Source organism: Carassius gibelio, chromosome B21, assembly GCF_023724105.1.
Source record: "Carassius gibelio isolate Cgi1373 ecotype wild population from Czech Republic chromosome B21, carGib1.2-hapl.c, whole genome shotgun sequence".
Taxonomy (NCBI): Eukaryota; Metazoa; Chordata; class Actinopteri; order Cypriniformes; family Cyprinidae; genus Carassius; species Carassius gibelio.
In genome coordinates, this window is record NC_068416.1 from 20,930,024 (window position 1) to 20,950,603 (window position 20,580).

The window sequence follows — 20,580 nt, forward strand, 5'->3', positions numbered from 1 at the left end:
TTTGCAGATTGTTTTTCCAAAGTACAAATTGGATGTGTTTTGTCATCCTGATTGAAAAACTGAAAGAACATATTCACACTCTGCATGCTGTAGCTGTTAACTTCCAACTGTGCTTGCACAGTCACCCATGATGCTTCACTGGCATGCCAAGCATGAAAGAGGAGTTCATTTTTATCTTTCTTTCTCACTCGGTCCCTTACTCTACTCCTCCTCATTCCTCTTTTTCCAGCTGTATTTTTCAAAAACCATATTTAAATAAATGAGTTGTATTAATTACACTGTTTTTCAAAACTCTGGATTCAGGAAGATTTTTTAATGACTGCTTCTATTTAGTGAGGATGCATTAAATTGACTATTATAACTTAGACATTGCTATCTAAAAACAAATTCTAATTCTTTTAACCTTTGTATTTTTCAAAGAATCCTAAAAATCACAAAATACTAAAAAAAAAAAAAAACTGCCATAGATGTTTGATGATAATAAGAAATGTTTCCTAAGCACCACATTAGCATACTTGAATTATTTCTCAAGGAACATTGAAACTGAAGGAGTTAAGGCTCAAGATATTTTAAAATTAATTAAACTTGAAAACTTAATAATATTTCAGTCAAATGATACCTACCTTTAGACTGTATTTCCATATGTAAAATAAAGGTACCTTGCTGAAATCTAGTCTACCTCTGGGTCCTGTGCTAGTCAGCGGGTCATTGCTTTGCCAGGCTGTCAGCCAGCACTTTTAATTTGCTCCCATCCTGTCCTCCTTGGCAGAGCACTGGGGCCTGTAATGAGGTAATGACGCTCACTGTGCCTCTCCCTAAAGCCATGGCTTCGCTTCACCACAAATGTGTTTAATATTATAAGCGACCTGCTAGAACCAACAGACTTTCTTTTTTTTTTCAAAAAAATAAATAAAAAAATAAACCCTAGTGGCATAGCTCTTGTACTGAGCAATAAACCTTGGCTACATCTTTAATTTTACAGAGCTGAGTGCTCCAACTCTCTCATTCCTATCATTTTGTGTTTCATTTTGATGTGACCTTAAATGATGATGTCTGAGTTGTTGAGTTTTATTTTTAATCGCAACATATTCTTTTCACCAGTTTGAGCCTTGTCTGTGAAGTTACAGACAGATTACGAACATAATAGGTGGGCATTATCACACAGACGTTTAACATATACCGACTCTCACTGAATTTATTTATTTATTTATTTATTCATAATTATTTGTACTATATGAGCTCAGTGAGAATATTAGAATGTTAAGCGAACCAAGTGAAACATTCTCTAGTGTTGATGTTGGACAGTGTTAACATCAGAGTTATAACTGTTATTGTTCTGTTGGTTATTTTCTCATCCAATTTTTTCTCATCGCATCCTTGAAGAAAATGTCATTGCATGCTAATTTTCCATGCAGTATGACATCTGATGTAGAATGACATGTATGTTTTAAAAACAGTACATTTCTAATAAAACCCATTACTCACATGAGCATTCTTAACTCAAGTGAACTGAATTCATGAGTTCGTTTTTCCACATCCTTTTCACAGAAAGGATATAATCCTCCCTAATGACCTGCTGATAGCAATTATTGGCTGATGCATATCTTGTCATGATTGTGTAACCAGTTTAAAATGTTAATTTTTTATGTTTCTTTGCATCCAAACACTTCATTTTTCACTAGTGGAATTGTCTGGCTGATGCATGAGACCTGGTTATGGTCAATGCCTGATGTATGACATTCCTGTGTCCTCTGTGTCCAGTTTATTCCAGTCTTGGCAGCCATTTTTGTCTCCTTTTGTTACCGTTCATGCAAGCTGGATGTGACTAATGGATGGAAAGAGGAAAGCAAGGTGGAGGGGGATACAGAGATGAGTCTATTTTTTAACACAGTTTGTTGGAGTTGAATCAGGGGACACATTAAAGGACCCGCATTAATTAAAGCCATTTTAACAGAAATGGAAGATGAGAAGAATAACGGGAGGGACTGAACATGTTATGCACTCTTATTTTGCTGTTTTAATCATGACGATTCAGCGCACATGGGAGGTTTTAGCAGCAGTCGCTACTGAAGTGCCAGAAACACAACTCCAGAGAGACATTGCTGTGGCTTACTGTTTTGACTGTTTTTGCTACATTGGAAGCAAACAACAGCTTAAGAGGCCTCAAAGGACAAAAACACATATCCCAACACTTCTGGCAGCCATTTACTGAAGGATGAAAGTATTGTTTTTAAAGGAAAAGTAATTGTGTAATTTATGCATCATCATGTCATTCCAAATAGTCAGAAATTATATTTTATCAATGACAGGTGGATTAGGAGACTTTATCAGCTTTTAAGTTAGTGGTGTTGTTTTTGTTAAAGCTAAAATAAAATAAAATGAAATAAAATAAAATATTAGGTAGGTATAAATAAATAAATAAACCAAATAAATAAACCTAAAAGATTTGAAAGTAATTGTCTTTGGTAACTAGCTGAAATAAAATAAATTTTAGTTGGATTGCTAGAATCCAAGAAGATGAAATAAAAATGTGAATGTTAAACAGAATTATAAAAAAATAAATAAAAATGGCATAACCCAAAAAAGGGGCAAATAACCAAATTACATAAATGTAAGTACTTGTATGACACTTGTCGAGCATATTTTTTATTAGTAGTATTTTTTAAATTGTATTCATGCCTTTAATGTGTGTGGGCATGTGCGTAGGAGCGTGTGTGTTTGAGCATGTGTCACATTCGAGTGGATAGAGTGTATCTCTATACGAGTGTAATTGTTGCAATGTGACAGGGTTCTGCTTCAGTGTATGTTTGTGTGTAAGTGTGTGTGCCGGTTAATTGCATATCATTAAAGCTCTCTGTATGATGCTGGTGCCTCGTGGCAGGCAGGATGGCTTCATTAGCGCTCCCCACCATGGCAATGAATCCCTGTTTGGCACCCTGAGATGCCCGTCCTTGTTGGTCATGTGCCTCCAGACAGCTCCACATCAAATGTCTAATGCTGTGCCCTTTGACCTCTTCTATTTTGAGCATGATGCAGTGACGTCTTAATGTGAGCAAAGGAAGGTGAAAGTGTAGTGTGCAGCCTAATACAGAGAGACATGGCAGACGCCAACACTGACTGGGGAAATGATCTATGACTAATTGATAACAGAAGGGTTGTGCGGCTACACTCATTTTTCTACATTAGCGAAATCAATTGGGGTTGAAATTCTTCAAAAAACAACTTTTAATCTTTCTCAAACTTGAGCAGGACATTGAATTATAGAGATTAAGTTTCATACCCCTTCTTTATATGCCATAGCAGAGAAGCATTTTATTTCTCAAAGGTTTCATAGCTCGTTTATTATATTCTTTTTAAAGCTGAAGTGCATCAACAAACGGGACCGCAAAAATAATGACTTTTCAAGCATGTTTCTCAGTTATCCTAGCTTAAAGGGATAGTTCACCCATGAATGAAAATTCTGTCATTTATTATTGACCCTCGTGTCGAGGACCTTTATTCTTTTTTGGAACACAAATTAGGATATTTTTTTGATGAAATTCGAGAGCTTTCTGACCCTGCATAGACAGCTATGTAACCGTCACATTCAAGGCCCATAAAGGTAGTAAGGACATTGTTAAAATGGTCCATGTGACATCATTGGTTCAACCGTCAGAACGCCTGCTCCATCAGCAGAATTGCACAAATGTGTAAGAGTACTCTAATGTACACCATCAAAGACTGACACGGAAGTGAAGAAATTGTTGAATAAATTCGTTATTTTTGTTTTCTTTCCGCACAAAATGAATTCTCGTAGCTTCATAAAATTAAGGTTGAAGCACTGATGTCACATGGACTATTTTAATGATGTCCTTACTACCTTTTTGGTTTTTGAATATGGTAGCTGCGCTGCTGTCTATGGAGGATCAGAAAGCTCTCGAATTTCATCAAGAATATCTTAATTTGTGTTCTGAAGGTGAATGAAGGCCTTACACTTGACTTCTGAAATGAAATGAGGGTGAATTTCCATTTTTGGGTAAAATATCCCTTTAAATATCAACTAGAAAGTCTTTAATAATAGAAACTTTATTTTCATAAACTATCATTCAAAAGTAAGATTTGTTCTTCTTTTAAAAGAACCTAATACTTTCATTCAGCAAGAATGATTTAATCAATCAAAAGTAATAGGAAGGAATGAATCTACAAGATTCAATAAAGAATCCAAAAAAATGTTTTAGAGTTTCCATGAAAAATTTTTACCAGCACAACTATATTCAACATTAACGATAAGACGACCCAAATCAGGATATTTGAATGATTTCTACTTTTTTTTTATCAAATAAATGCAAAAGAGACTCCAAATCTTTCTTTCCGACTTTAAAATTGGTTGAGTGATATTAAATGAATGTAAACAATACAGATATTTTTTTTCTTTTTCTTATTTTTGGAAGATGATATTAAAATATCTATTAAATGAATATTCAGAATATTCTTTAGGGCCCTGTTTACGCTTGAGATCTATTTTGGGGTGATGTGGTCAATAACTGAGTATACTGGATACAGTTATAAACAGGATCCAAAATGTTTTGTGCTTCGATCACTGAAACATGTTCAGTAGAAGTCAGAAACACACTTCACCACATTATAAATGCTAATGCATCCTGATGCATCCCAGGCAGTAGGCAAATTATTCCTCCAAAACAAGGGTTTTAACTTAACTGCAGCTTGAGTACGGCTTTAGAAAGAAAGATATTGACTGAGTGCAACATTCATAAAGCCAGGAAATATACATGCACGAGATGTGCAACTCAGATCATGTAACACACATCAGATGTTCAGTTCACTTGAATAAAATAACAAGGGACATTCTAGTTGAAATGGATTAAAACATTTCATTCTAATTCAAAGTCTGCTATATCTGGTGTAGTGGTGACTTATGGTGATAGTTCTTTATCATAACTCTCCATTTAAACGTATTGCTCTCTAAAAGAAACAATTCACACATTAAAGACATTAAAGAGATCTAATTTGTGCCTTTACAGCAGGTCGTCTTGACTCATGTGAAGGTGTTCGGCTCATAAGATCATCATTTGCTGACAAGTCTTCTGCTTGTAACACCTTCCTGATACATTTCCCTTCAGATTCTGCTCAGGTTGTTCTCTAGGCTGAAGGTCTGATTGCTCTGTTGAGGTTGTGAGGTCACTGTGTGCCCGAGGCTGACTGACAGCTCTCCTCTGACACTGGATGATCATCTGAGAGGGAGAAGTCTCTTTCTGAGATGTGTGAAAAACCTAATTCCAGCACTGTGCAACAGTAATTACATCACAGCTCCCCCGCTGAGGGTGAAAGTCTCTCTCTCGCTCTCCCTCACCGCTGCTGTCTCTCCCGCTTCTTCTTTTCATCCTGTCTTACAGTTTGTAAGCGCTGGCGAATGCAGCGTGACTTTGGCGGCTCATTCAGTCGAGTGCCACAAATCAGCAGCTGTCAATCGCAAGTGTGCATGAGTTATGAACTGCAGTGACTGTTTCAGCTCAGAGATGGTTTTCATAAACAATCAACCCCTAACAGCTTTTTTGGGGGTTCATCATCTGACTGCAATCTTTTGTTAAAACAGCCATACTGTATATGCTCATTCTGACTTCTATTGTCTCCGTAATGATTATGTGCAGGGCTAAATTTGATGGTAGCTCATTTCAGTTTTAGCTTGTGATAATGCAAAGCAGGAGTTGATTGTCAATTTCTCATGACAGCTTGATACTGTAAAGCAGGATTTTCCTGCATCTATTTTTGTTTGTATATGTGTTATTGTGTTTTGTGTCTTTAAGTGAAGGTGTTTCTATTTGACCAATAGCAGATATCGCTCCGAGCCATATTTCCTGTGCCTGAGCTTGGTGCCCTTGTGTAGAGATGTATTCTGTCATCGATAAGCGGGATATTAAAAATCTTTCCTTTTTGCTGCCAGCTACCCTGGTACATTCAAAATAATAAAGCTCTTTTTCTGCTAGTCTCTTTTCACCACAAGCAACCAGAGTCTTATCTCACCACGAAAGTCCTATAAAATGAGTTTTTTGAAACGCTTATATAAAATGTAATCTTATTTTAGTCATGTATATCTGTCATCTTTTCCAGTAGTGTATTAGTGTTTTTTTTCTGTATAGCCCATACTCATACATGCCAACCCCCCCGATTTTTCCGGGAGACTCCCGAATTTCAAAGCCCCTCCCGAAAATCTCCTGGGCCGACCTTTCTCCCGAATTTCACCCGATTTCCACCCGGACAACAATATTGCTACACAATCCGTCAATGGGCGCTGTTTCAGACTGAGCAGGGACTTAGCAACAGCCTCTGGTGGAACGGCAACGACATTCTGGCGTTGTATTGCGCATGCGCGAATTTAACTGCTACTTTGTGACGTTCTACTTTAACGGTCTACTACGGGAGGACAGCTGATTTGCCGGAGTTGCTACAGCGTGGGAGATTAGGTAAATAAATGTTATGTTTTATGTCATATGACACTGTAATTTGCATCAGTTTATGATTGTCTGACCACAAACGATCTCATTGGGAATACCGAGAACATCTATATAGGTAATAAAAAAATATTTTATTTTACCATGATAGGTAAAAAAAAAAGTTAGCTTGATTGCACTGTAAGTCACTATGGATAAAAGCGTCTGCTAAATGCATTAAAAAAATAATAATAATCTACCAGAATTGGTAGGTCACATTTTCTGACACGAAATTCATTTAAGCATTCGTCTTCCTTTATGTGTGTGATTATATATGAGCCCCCATCCCTTTTGAATATCTCCCTAATTCTGAGGTCTCAAGGTTGGCAAGTATGCCCATACTTGCATGTTTCATACTTTAAAGTGGCCCTTTTCATTTTATGAAACTTGTAAAAGATGAAGAACATTTGGTAGAGAATTTTCTTTCAAAAAATTTCAATCTGAAATTGCTCGTAAATTTAGCAAATACAAAAATTACAAGACAAGTAACACATTGAATTAATTATGATTTAAAAAGACTGAACGTGTATATATAATATAAATATTATTATATTATTTTAAATTCCAGTTTTCGATAATGATTTTATTATGTTATTATGTTAACATTAATTATCAAATAAAAATAATATATAAAATTATGTAATATTATATAAGATAAATACTAATTTTAAATTTTCTCAACAAAATATGACTTCTAATAATTATTATTATTGTTGTTGTTAAGTATTATAAAATGTAAAGATTATGTTCAATAATATAATTACAGTAAATATCTGTTATAGAAGATAAATATTATTTGTATTATTTTATTATTATTATTATTTTTTTTTATGATGCTTAATAATAATAGTAATGATAATGTTGCATATTTAAATATGAGATTATTTCTATTAAGGATGTAACCAAATATCTAAGATTGGTGCCGGCCAAATGGAGTAATTTAAAAATGAAACAACCTGTACTTATCTTTTTTTTATTATAATTTTTTTTTTATGTTGTCCAATAATCTTTGATTTATTCACAACTTCTAAAAGTATGCTTTTTTTTTTGCAGTGTATACACAAGTAAATCCTATATATTACTCATATTTGTTATACAGGTTATATTTTAAGAAAATATGTATATTATATATATTTATTTTTCATTAAATGTCACATAATAAATTCCGTTTTTTTGTTTTGAACATTTTTATGTAAAACAGAAGAATTTTTTATACAAATTTTCAATACTAAGTTATTTTTATTCAGCAGCAGTGAAAATATTCACTGTGACTGTGCTGATTATGATGCAAGAATTAACATCCGCTACGTCACAGTTTCTTTTATTTTTTCTGCGCATTGTCTTGATGGTCCCTAGCATGTTCTGTATGACTGTGAGGTGTACAGCTCAGACTGCACGGCTCCAGCAGAGGGCGCTGTTGTCGCCACACAGGATTTCGGTTTCCTTAAAGGTCAGCTTTATTAAAAAAGAATGCTGAAAACTTTGCTAACTCTTCCTCCTTGTCTAACTTTCCTCCTCTTCTCTGTTTGGGTAGTGAGTTAGATAGATTGCGGGGGTGTTGCGGCAGCTCTATCATATTTAATGGGGCATGTCTGCTCAGCCTCACAGTACTCTGCATGATCCCTCCACCCCAACCCTGCTGCTAGCCTCTCTTCCTTCTTCGCATACATCCATCTTTCTTTCAGTCTCTCATCCTCTTATTCTCTCTCATTTTATGAGCAAATCAGATCACATGTCAGTGAAGAAAGATGCCCCTCTGCCAAACATAAGAACTGTAACTTTTATATAAGGCTTCTCAGTTTGCCTGCTGCGAGCTGATGATTGTGATTTAATGGGGAGATCTTCTGCACACATGCAGTGTGCGGCTGGTTCCACTCCAGTGCTCCTGAGGACACACGGGCTCATGTGCGCTACGCCAGCCAGCTACATTTCCTTGGCAACGTCTAATGGCTGTCATCTTGGCGGTGTCACTGTGGTGATGGGATTAGATTAGATTAGGGTATGCTGATTTCCCAGAACACAAACACACAGAACACAGAAAGCTGACAGTCCGGTTTCTTCTGATGGCTACCTTACACGAGTCACTGACCTAAAGGGCGATCCAGCCATTTGATACAGTGCCAGATGAGACTTAGAGACACTTTGCGCTTGTTCGTTTTGAAAAAGAGAAGTGAATGTATAAATTGACACCTGTGATATTTTATTTTGCTTGCGTTTTGAAATGCTGAATACATGAAATAATTAATTAATTCAGAAATATATGTTATTCAATATTATTAAATCATTTGAACAATAATTATTATTATTATCACATAAAAACATTGTCTATAATGAATATGAAATTATATATTGCATGTTTGTGTATTTGTGACAGGATTTTAACCACACTGGGTTCACAGTTTGACTTAAGAACGTTGCGGGCCGTCAGAGTGCTAAGACCCCTCAAACTGGTGTCTGGAATCCCAAGTAAGTGTCTGGCAGTACAATACACTTCAATGTAACAGTGTCTAACCATGATTAATTTAACTAAATGGAATGTTTCTCTCTTTTTTAGGTCTTCAAGTAGTATTAAAGTCCATTATGAAGGCCATGGTCCCCCTTCTTCAGATCGGACTGTTGCTCTTCTTTGCCATTGTTATGTTTGCCATCATCGGCGTTGAGTTCTACATGGGCAAATTCCACTTCACCTGCTTTAAAATAGATACAGGTTAGTTCCTGCTGTGGAAGCAAAAAAGGCTTCTTTGAGAGCACAGAGGAAATAAATCTCACTGCCACTGCAGTCAGAGACATTTCAAAGCACACGATCTCAAAACAGCCCTTTGTAAATTAAATGAAATAACGAATTCAGAGAGTCCAAGGAAAGCGACTCCTTATTAGTTTATATTGAAGATAATAAAGACATTCTAGCAGAAAGAAACCCGCATTGGTGTCACAAAATATAAACTAAAAGTGAAGACTCCATTTACACAATAAAGCCTTTGCGAGACATATCCAGAAGATTTTTGCAGAGAAAATATTTTTTCTTTCATTATCTATGTTTTTCTCCTTGTCTTCTAATGAAAACATTAAATGTAAATGTTTATTAGCAATGCATTGTGTTCTGGTGTGAAAGTACATAGATGTGAGGAGATTTTACCCAAACAGAGCAGACCCTGCCCTTCCTTTTTTAGGATTGAGGTCCTTTGCAAGGGGATCATCATATTTGAGGGTTTAAATCCCTGCTAATCTACACTATTTTTTGAGCTGTATAACACCCATATCATGACCCAGATACAGTATAATATATCACCAGGTCCTTGTTGATTCCCACCCCTAATTCCAATCAACATCTGATTTTGGTACATCCTAGTGTACCACATGATTGATTGATAGAAGCAAATGCAATCACATTTCTTAAAATAAAAATCCTGCTGCAGAATATCATTGATTGCCATTGTAAAGCAGATGTTTTCCTGATTTATCCTGCAGGCGAGCGTAGCACACTTACTCCTGAATCACTGAGTGATTTTTAAAGGTCTTTTGTGACACAGAAGGAGGTAAAAAGAGAGAAGTCGTTTCTTGAAAGAGCTTGGAGAGCAAATGTTGTTCTATTGTATCCGCACAGCACGGCTCTCGAAGATGAGGACATAAGCTCTGCTATTCCAGCTGGAGGCTGTGTTTGTGTGTATGCACATGTCTGTGTATTTATGTACTATACTTCTGTGTCCATGGTGTGAGGGATCTTGACAGGTTGTTAATGTGATATGTGCATGAGAGCTATTTTAGTTCAACACAGTGCATGTAATTAGCTTGTCTCGGTAATGAGGTTTCCAATAAGAAGCTGAGCTGCTAACATGTGCTCAGCTGCTGCCTGCTTCACCCCTCAATCAGCAACATCAGCAGGTGATATGCCTCGGAGAGAAAGAGAGAGAGATTGTGGGTGTGTGTGTGTGTGTGTGTGTCTGGTCAGTTTGGAGAGAGTAGTTGCATTAATTTACCTTTCAAATGTGTAATGATTATTAATGATTCCCAGGCCTGTCATTTAATTCACAAAGGTTTGTTTTCTGTTTGTGTGTGCAGGAGAAAAAGTTGGTGATTACCCATGTGGAGCAGAACGTCCTTCAAGAGTGTGTCCCAATGGAACAGTATGTAGGGAGTACTGGACAGGACCCAACTTCGGCATCACCAATTTCGATAACATCCTCTTCGCCATCCTCACAGTCTTCCAGTGCATCACCATGGAAGGATGGACCGACGTACTGTACCATGTGAGTTCCTATTAGAAATCATTTCATGGAATATTTTCTGCAAAGGATGACAACTTTTCTCCGTTCTTCAGCCCCACATCATGCCGAACCCTTATGCTTTTCTTTCTTTTGTAAACCAAACATGAAATAAAATGTGAGGCTAAATCACATCACTTATTTCCCATGAAACGGATTGGTCAGTTATAATTCCAAATGGCAAAAAAAGGGTCAAATTTAGATGTCTACACTATGTTTCGAGTTTTCAATGGCTGAGTCTACTACTCTATAAGCTAATTAGCTCACAGGCCAAATTTACATTTGAAACTACAGTACATTCTAAAACTGATTTTGGACAGGCTTCTGGTGCAGCATTATGGTCTAGGCTACGTACGCTGCTGCAGATCAAGTATGGACTTGCTACTGCCAATAGATACACAGACATGCAGTGAACACTGAACCAGTCTATTGTTGAGCAAGCAAGTTCACTGGCTGCAGAATCAACACAATCAGCTTGTGCTGTGTAATAAATTATGTGTTTTCTAGCAGATTGCAGGTAAAAGACCTATTAGCATGCACCATCCAGTTTCCCAGCTAATTGACTCTTCACAAATAGCTTGATTGACAGGCGATCTGACCAATCATAATGCTGTATGCACCATTTTGTTTGACAAACAAATCAGACCGGAGAGTAGATTAACTTTGGTGTACTTAAACTTGAAAAATGACGTGTACCTTGTTCCATACTATAAGTAACCAGCTCTGTCTTGTCTGTTGGCACATTGTCAGTTTCCTCTTTGCTCTGTGATTTCTTTTTCACTGTGTGAGAATATGGAGTGTACTGTGAAAGTTGCATGGCTAGTCGGACATAGCAACAGCTACTAAGGAGGGCAGGTTTTTTCAAAAGGCCAGTTGCCAGTCGTAACTTTCAGATGCCTTTTTTTTTTTTTTTTTTTTTTTTTTATTATCTCAACATTCATGGATTTGCATGCTATTTTGGAACTTGGCATTAATCACTATCACATGACATACAAGATGAAAAAATCTGAACTAGATTTTCAATACACTGAAAGTATTAAATATACGTTCCAGAAGTAAGTCACAGGAATGGAACATGAGGGCGAGTGAACAATGGCTTAGAGTAACTTTCATTTTTAGGTGAACTATTCCTTTAATATTCACTCACACAAACACACCCACAAATATCCATTTGCAGACATACAAAGTCTTAAATATGGACGTGGAATATTGTTTGTGTAATCTCAGAGGCTTTTAAAATAATGTGTTATGTTTTAGAACATCTGACAGTCTGTGTTCTGCTTGTCTGAGTGTTGAGCTCAGGAGACTTTCTGTCTTTCTGTGAAGTTGCTAGAATCTGTGCGTGCTGATGTGAATACTAAGTGGAAAAGTGGAAAGAATTCTGCATAGTTTAATTGTACACAGTTGTAAAAATGCAAAAGTGCTTTTTTGATGAGCAGGAATTTCACAGTTATGGAAAACCCTGCTGTGGCCATCTGTTTTTAGCACAGGTCAGTTATTACAGAGACATCACGTTCAGAATAAACGCTGGCATGGACAGTCTCAGTAACACTTCCAGAGAGCGTAGTATAAACCCTGCTGAGTGACAGAAGAGACAGACTGCTGTAGTTTCACCTGCTCCCCTTCTCACAGTTTACAAATGTGTACAGAGCATCAGGCTGCCAGAACATGTTGTGGGGCAGCATATGTCACCCTGTCTCCACACTGCTCCCCATCCCACCACAGACTGAGACGAGAATTATGGTAAGCTGAACCCAAACTGTATGCTGCCAACCTGTTCCTGTCATATGTGGAAGGCTGCTGGTTATGCTGATACCTTCTCTCTTTCTCTCACTTTCACTTACCGGCTTTTTAACACATGAGCTCTGTTCCAAAACCCAGCGAGCCGTATCATTGTCTACTTCATTCTAGCATTATAACCATAATAGAACCTCTCAAATGAACAATTGGAATGCTAATATTAGGTAAAATAATCCTTTTTAATCACATTGAAATATTATATACCGTAATTTCAGTACTCAACTATAAGGATGTTTTCCGCTTGCTAAGATTATTATTTTTTTTACATTATTTTTTAAAACACAAAATAATAAAATATAAAATAAAAATATATGTATTTCAAATATTTTTTTAACCATTATGAAGAAAGCACAAGTATAATTAAATTATATTGAATATAATTTAATTACACTTTATTTTTTATTTGCATTAATAGTTTTTAAAAATATTTCTAAATATTATTTCCACATTTCCTAATGTCTAATTTTTACATTTAATTATTTTAAAAACAATTTTATTTTACATATAATAATTTTTTTGCATCTACAAAGTGTGTGTGTGTATATATATATATATATATATACACACACTTTGTGTAGATGCAAAAAATTATTATATGTAAAATAAAATTATATAATTAATCATTTTACCTAGCAGACAAGCTAAATAAATGTTGATAAGGAGTTTTTGCATCCAAATATTACATTAAAAAAAGGTTTTGGAACAGGGTACCTCCCTCCATTCTCTACTCCTTTGCAGTGCAGTGTGTTCTTAGTAAGTGCAATAAACCTTTTTCACAAGGCAACTTTAGCACAGCCGTATGTGTGAGAGTATCTTATTGGCATGGGCTTGAGGGCCACATATCCTCCCAAACTGCACTGGTGGCCCTTCAGGCATTCCAGAGGGCCTTTCAAAACAACTTTCGTTCCCAGAATACTGTAAAAACACGTCTCTGGGAGACCATAGGCAGCTTCATAATTTTATTGCCAATTTGAAACTACTGGAGCTTGTAGTTAAACCATTCCTTTCAGCCCAGGGGCTTCAATCCTATTTCATAGAGACTGACTCGTTTATAAAATAGCTCAGTGAACTTCTTAATCCCTCTGCATTGACAAGCAAAGACCTATAATTGGTGACAAATAGAGAGTAAATCAATATACATGCACATGCATGTGTTCCCGGGGAATCGAACCCCCAACCTTGCGCTAGCTTGCTTGCTAATGCAATGCTCTACCAGTTGAGCTACAGGAACACTTGGTAGAGCATTGCATTAGCAAGCAAGCTAGCGCAAGGTTGGGGGTTCGATTCCCCGGGAACACATGATTGGTAAGAATTGATAGCCTGAATGCACTGTAAGTCACTTTGGATATATATATATATATATATATATATATATATATATATATATATATATATATATATATATTCTTGTAGATGGATAGAAACTATCTTGTAGCGTGCTTTGTTTTTCATATTAGCACCAGACTTTTTTGGTAATTGACACTGCAAGCCAGTTAACCCTCTGAGGTCTAAGGTATTTTTGGGGCCTGGAGAAGTTTGGTCATGTGTGCTTTTTTCAGTTGCTTATAAACATCTAAATGGCTAAAGTCTAATCTCACTGTAATCAGCACAAGCTGGGCTATAATAATATGTGAGCAGCATGTATGTACATGATTGTGTTTGAGGGAAAAAATTGTTAATGTGTGGTTAGTGAAAAACTAAAAATGTTATATAACATGAATAAGTCAATAAAACACATACATAACATTGGTTCCTGGGACTTTTGAGAACTGGAGCTTGTAGCCTAGAATTCTTCTTTCCAAATTATGTGAAAATTATCTTGTTTACTCACTCACAGAAAACATTATATTGATTTTAATTTTCTAAGACACTTTTTGTTCGTAAAAGTCATATGCGAGTAGGCTTCAACTATCATGAATATCATTGTGATTTACACCTGAGAAGACAAAGGCCTGCATAATGAGAGGCGTAATGAGCCTTTCAGTCAGCTGTGCCACTGTGAGGGAGGAGTTACAAGAAAGAATGTGAGGACAAAATAAATGTATATAATTTTATGTTTGTAGTTTATTAAGAATATATTTAATTATCGCACAACATAATTTAATTTCCACTTGGGAGTGCAGTTAAACAGTTTATTAAGAACTATCAAAGCTGACTTTCAAACTGATAAATTGAAAGAACAGCATTGTTTGTTACATTTGTTTTTACAGTAACATTTATTTGTTACATTTATATTATTTACATCAAGCTTTTGTATGGTATAGTGTTATATTGTTATTAAAACTTCATAATGATTCACTTGATTATACATTTAGTCAGGAATTATAGTTTGGAAAAAGTCTAACTAGTAAAATGTTTACACATTATGTGAAAACTAGTACAAGTATATAAATTAATAAAAAGAGACTTACTCATGTTTATGATCTCTGCTGAATAAAGCGCTTCATTCTTTTTTCAGGGGAAATGTAAAATCCTGAGGTAATCCTCATCACATCTTTTTGGGGTGAAAATATGTCTTATTCTTCTCATCGCGCAGCAAACAGTAAAATAAAAAGAAACACTTGAACTGTCTCGCTGCTTTGTTTCTGTTGTGTGGGCATATTCAAGTTTGAAACAATAGAATCTGAATAAAGCGTTCAGCGCGAGGGCATGGTCGCATTAGAAGATAATAAACGGATACGTGAAAGACGTACATCGCGTTGTATTCATATGGATTGCTTCATCACAGAATATTTGTTTTCGGCAGCATTTGTTTAGTTTAAAAGTAGACATGTCAGGCTTTCTATAGATATATCTCTCATGTCTCTTCGTTGAGTATTCACTGAGCTACAGTTCATTTTAATGACGTTTTTGTAAATGAAGATCAGTGCAGACAAAGGCTGCAAACAGCACACCCTGTTTGTTATATTTATTTTAGAAAGTTTTTTTTTTTTATTATGTCTGTATACAAAAAATGTAGACCCTTTACAGACTCGTTTGTAATGGCTTATCTGTACGATCAAAACTGAAAGTTTAGTTTAAATTCTTTTCGGGGTTACCAGGAGAAAATGCGTCATAATGCGTAATTCATAATGCGTGAATCAACTCCAAAGGGTAAATGTATAGAAAAAGCACAAAGTCTGAAATCAGCCTCTCTCTTAGTAAGTCAGAGAAACTGTTGTGACTAATACTTTTATAAGGCTAAACGCTATGGAAGACATTGTGTGTGATGCTGCTTTTTGAGATGCTATTCATGGTTGGAATCCAGGATGGATCGCATCATGAAATAAGAATAATGGCAGCACTCCATTTTCTAGATTGCATGTCAGAGTAGCTGGATTGAGACTCCTTGGATTGATGTCTTTATGGTGCTGTGATGGAACAGCACAATGGAATAATGGGATCGTCTGTAATGGATTATATGCATAAATTCTTTCTTTCACATCCTAAATGTTCATCCAGTAAAAACACTAACAACACTGTGATATAGATTCATATTCTACAATTCAAATCCCACCTAAACACAACTGGTTGAAAAATTGAATTGAACCGGTTGTCTAAATAGAAAAGCATTTTCCCTATTAAGCATCACATTGTAGCTCAATAAATGAGAGACAGCTAGAGGGCTAGAGGTTAGTGTAAATTTCTCAACCTAAGGAGCTCCACTGGTAAATTATCCCTACCCATAGTGAGCTCCGGCCCAAACAAGCCAGCGGGGGCGGAGTCCTCGGCTAATGACATGGCAGTCCTCATTTCATGCCTGTTAGTTTTATTACACTCTCGCTGTGCTAGAGATTAATTGCTTTCTGCTTAATTACCACTGCTGTGTCATGCTTGTTTGAGGATTCTGGTCAGATCCCCTGTGGTGGAGCAACACTACCTGTTACAGTATGGTGCTGCTATTGTCGAGAAAAGTATTTATTTATTTAAATTTTTTTTTTTTTTTTAAACAAAAATAAGTTAAATGAAATGACAGATGTTTTTGTCTATATGTCTTCAGCTATGCTAGAATTCAGAGTACAGTCGTCAAAACAACTTACGAAACAGATTGATTATTGTCCATTATGATTTGATGGATTAATTTGCACCTGATTGGATTTGTTTAATAAATTGTGTCAGTTTTTTAAGTCGTTCTAGTGTTATGGAACTCACAATCTTTGGTCATTTTCAACTACCTACTTAGAAAAATGCATTAGAATCTCATTTGAGTTTGGACCTTTAACTTGAAATTTTTTAAGTTGTACTGAAAGGACATTTTTGTGAACATGGCAAAACCCAGGAAGATATGCAGATAATGATAAACATTCAGTTTTAAACAAATAAAGTGGCTATCATTAACTAAAAATAAGCCTGAGTTTCTATGACATAATACATTATAGTTTAGCAAACCTTTTGCAAAACAGGAGTGGAAAACAGGAACTTTCTATTCATTTATTTCTGTTCTTTCTATTCACTTTGTTTCCTTTGTTCCCTTCCCTTTTTTTCAGAAGTCTGATTTTTAATGGAGTGCAGCGTTAAGCAGACAGAAACTAGATTGGTTTTCTTTCGATCACTGCTCCTGAAAATTGCATTTTGCAACAAAACGATCTGAAATAATTATGAGGCACCTCTTTGTGGTGATTTAGAATTATTCTTATCTTAATGTTGTTCTGCCTACAGCATCTTTAACCATTGTAAAATCTACCTTCTGGTCAAGCATTTGTAATGTTGACTTATCTATAAAAAAAACAGTCTCTTTATGAGATGTCATTTATTGATGCATAAGAGTATGCTGCCCAAAATGAGACATTATGTGTTCTGTAGACCTGTAAGACCATGTATTAATTGTTATGTTACACTAAAATGTATAGTCAGTCAGCAGCTGTCATGCTATTCCATGTATCCAGTGAGTGTTTCAGTGTTTTTAGTCTTGTTACTGAGGCTTACTTGAGTCACCAGGCCTCTGTGCACCTTGACCCTGTCAGCCAGTCGTCCTGGGCTGTCAGACCCATCACTGAGCTCATTAAACCTCTTTAAAAATAGCCCGTTGTGAGCAGGATGGGGTACAGTCATATTTGGGTGCATGCAGCATTGACACTATTCAGGCTTTTCCCCTTCTTTCTCCTTTCCCTTTTTGTTATAAAACTAATAAAACTAGTGGCGGGTGGCAGTGAAAAATATGCACAGATGGAAATCTGTCAGTCCAGCTTAACCAGGAGTTAATGCTCTAAAATAATGCTGCATCATAAGCCAGTGGCTTTCATTATTACTAATAATGGCATGCTTGTGTGCCCAAAAAGGTGCAGCAGCAATAATTATCTAATGAAGGTCAAATGATGGAGAAAAACATTATGTCAAGGCATATATCCACCCATGGTGCAGTCGAGACACTTCCAGCATTTTAAAGAGCTGATTCAGGTGTATAGATCACAATATTTGACTGATGATGTACAGTTTAAGTGAAGTATGCTACATAATTAATTAAGTCATAATGAATTAAGTCGGGTGCTAAATCAAATAAATAATGCAATTCATTCTTAATTTCTGAATTTACCCCACTTTTATTGCATGAAAGGAATTTTCTTGGCATGAAGGGAAGAGGAAGATATATGGCCTTGATAGCAGAATAGATTAGCTTATTATATAGTTTGTGTTCCTCTAAGGACTCTTAGAACAAATACTACACTTTACTTGCTTGATCTGATTCAGTTGGCTGTGCATAATGCTGAATAAAGCATTATGATAATCAGTGTTTATAGATTGAGTAGATGCATGTTTGCACACTGTTTTAAGGAAGTGTTACAAAAGCCTTAAAGGATGTAATAGATTAAAGAAGATACATTTGATAAAGTAAAATGTCACAGTGAAACAGATTAAGGGAAATATGATTAATATGCTTTTCGCTTTTGCTCCCGTTTTGCACTGTAATTGCTTCAAAAGTCTCACACCTCTAATAAATTATGCCTAATCTTTGTCTTATTTTTGCCATCTGTTTTAGTTCAAATGTGTGAGGAAAAAATTCAGTTTTAACTTTGTGTCTGACCATGTTGTTGATTTTCTTTTTGGCTTTAGTGGTTTTTTTGAGACTAAGGAAAGCTTTTTGGATTGTGATAAAGTAAATCTACAGATTCACAGACCTGCTTGACTGCATTTTCTCCCTGTTGCTGTTTGTTTAGTAGCTCTGGACTTTGAACGTATGTTGTTATTGGCCTATCTCAGATATGCTTCATTTAGCAGAAATGATTGACTTATATTTGCAGTGCCTTGGCTGGTGTTTACAGAAAACCACTGATGTCTCTTTTACAACAGCTTCATAACTCTGTACAGTACTTCATGCATTACTGTACTTCAAAATTTGATTTCATAGTATATGACAATAAATATTCTGTTTTTTTTTTTGTACTTGTTTGTTTGTAGATGCTAAGTCAATTATATTTTGTCTGGTAACACTCTGAAATTATGAATGCTTTGGCATTCCAGGATAAAGTCTGGTCTTAATTCAACAATTTGTCTCCTCCGGTTCACCCTGGTGCCATTTTGTTCATTATTTCAAGTTCGTTATTCCAAGTCGTTATATTTGTTCATATCTTATGTTATGTATTTAATAATATTTGAGACAAAGTGACAAGTAGTCGCAGCTCGAGTGACCCCTCATTGGTGCATACGCCATGTCAGCATTAAACGTTTAACCCTTGTGAAACATGGGTGCCTTGAGCCTCTTGTTTATTTACCATTCGTTTTTCGATCTATTGTTTATTAACAATATTATTAATTAATGATTAATTTTTAGTTAAAGTAACTGCTTTCAGTTGAATTCATTTTAGTGTTAGGATTCATAAGTGATTTTACATTTCAAATGACTTTGACATTTAAATTTGGTATATTGTGACAAGTATGACAGTCAATAAGCAAAATAATTATTCTTTTAACAGTACCCGCTGCATTTGTTTATGCACAGGCCAATGATGCCTCGGGGAACACCTGGAACTGGCTGTACTTCATCCCTCTCATCATCATTGGCTCCTTCTTCATGCTTAACCTTGTCCTGGGTGTCTTATCAGGGTAAGTCCCACATTCGTCTTTCTTTATCTTTTTCTTTGGGCATTATCCCTGTTTCTGGCATTGTCCACAGGCCCTTATGTCCAAGAAGTCTGAAGCTGTGAACAAGCCCAATCCCCACCAATTGACCCATTCCAAACAGCTTCATCCCTTCATACCGAATTGATTGTGATCTGCTTTTTGAAGCAACAAAATTACTTAAACAGAATTAACTGACAGATAAATGCTCATATTCTACATGTAATTTTATTGACAGCCTAAATTCATTTTTGGATGCCCCCAGTGTCTTATTTCTGTTAATATTGCTGTTTTAATTTGATACATGAAATATGATAATATGGTGATAATATTGTGCAATTATGTGTGTAATACAATTATCACTTTTATCACAATTATCACTAATCTGTTATAGCATTTTATGACCCTTTAAATGGTTACAGTACCCCCCCCCCCAAAAAAAATGAAAATTTAGTCATTAATCATTTACACCAATGTCGTTCCAAACCCATAAAAGCTTTGTCCATCATCGGAACACAATTTAAGATATTTTGGATGAAAACCAGGAGGCTTGTGACTGTCCCATTGACTGTCAAGTAAATAACACTGTCAAGGTCCAGAAAAGTATGAAAGACATCGTCAAAATAGTCCATCTGCCATGTTATAATTTGCCTCCTCTGTGTCTCTCTGCATCACCATTGCACTATTTTGGAGAATATCCACTGAACTGTGTACGCTATTTTGTGTCAGACGTATCTAAGCGTATCTAAAAGTATGAGACAGCACTAATGTAAAAAACATAGGCCTACCATCAAAAGCTGTGCTTTCACAGGTTCTGCACAAATCCACATCTTATCAAACAACCATGTTTGTAATTTTCAAGTGATCCTGAAGACCTTGATTAGCTTGTTCAGGTACATTTAAGTAGAGAGTGGATCTTCAGGAGCAGAAATGGAAGCTCTCTGCTGTACAAAGACAGTTAAACCATAGCGTTACTATTCAAACTGCACATAAAA

At 35.9% G+C, this 20,580-nt stretch overlaps 1 protein-coding gene across 1 annotated transcript in view; it reads left to right on the forward strand.

The window, feature by feature from the left end:
• Nucleotides 1-20,580, forward strand: part of LOC127985726 (voltage-dependent N-type calcium channel subunit alpha-1B-like) — a 105,250-nt gene that overhangs the window by 30,134 nt on the left and 54,536 nt on the right. Inside the window, exons 4-7 of the mRNA XM_052587797.1 lie at nucleotides 8,863-8,954; nucleotides 9,043-9,195; nucleotides 10,548-10,735; nucleotides 19,467-19,570. Of these exons, the coding sequence (XP_052443757.1) occupies nucleotides 8,863-8,954; nucleotides 9,043-9,195; nucleotides 10,548-10,735; nucleotides 19,467-19,570 (537 nt within the window). The remainder of the gene's footprint in view (nucleotides 1-8,862; nucleotides 8,955-9,042; nucleotides 9,196-10,547; nucleotides 10,736-19,466; nucleotides 19,571-20,580) is intronic.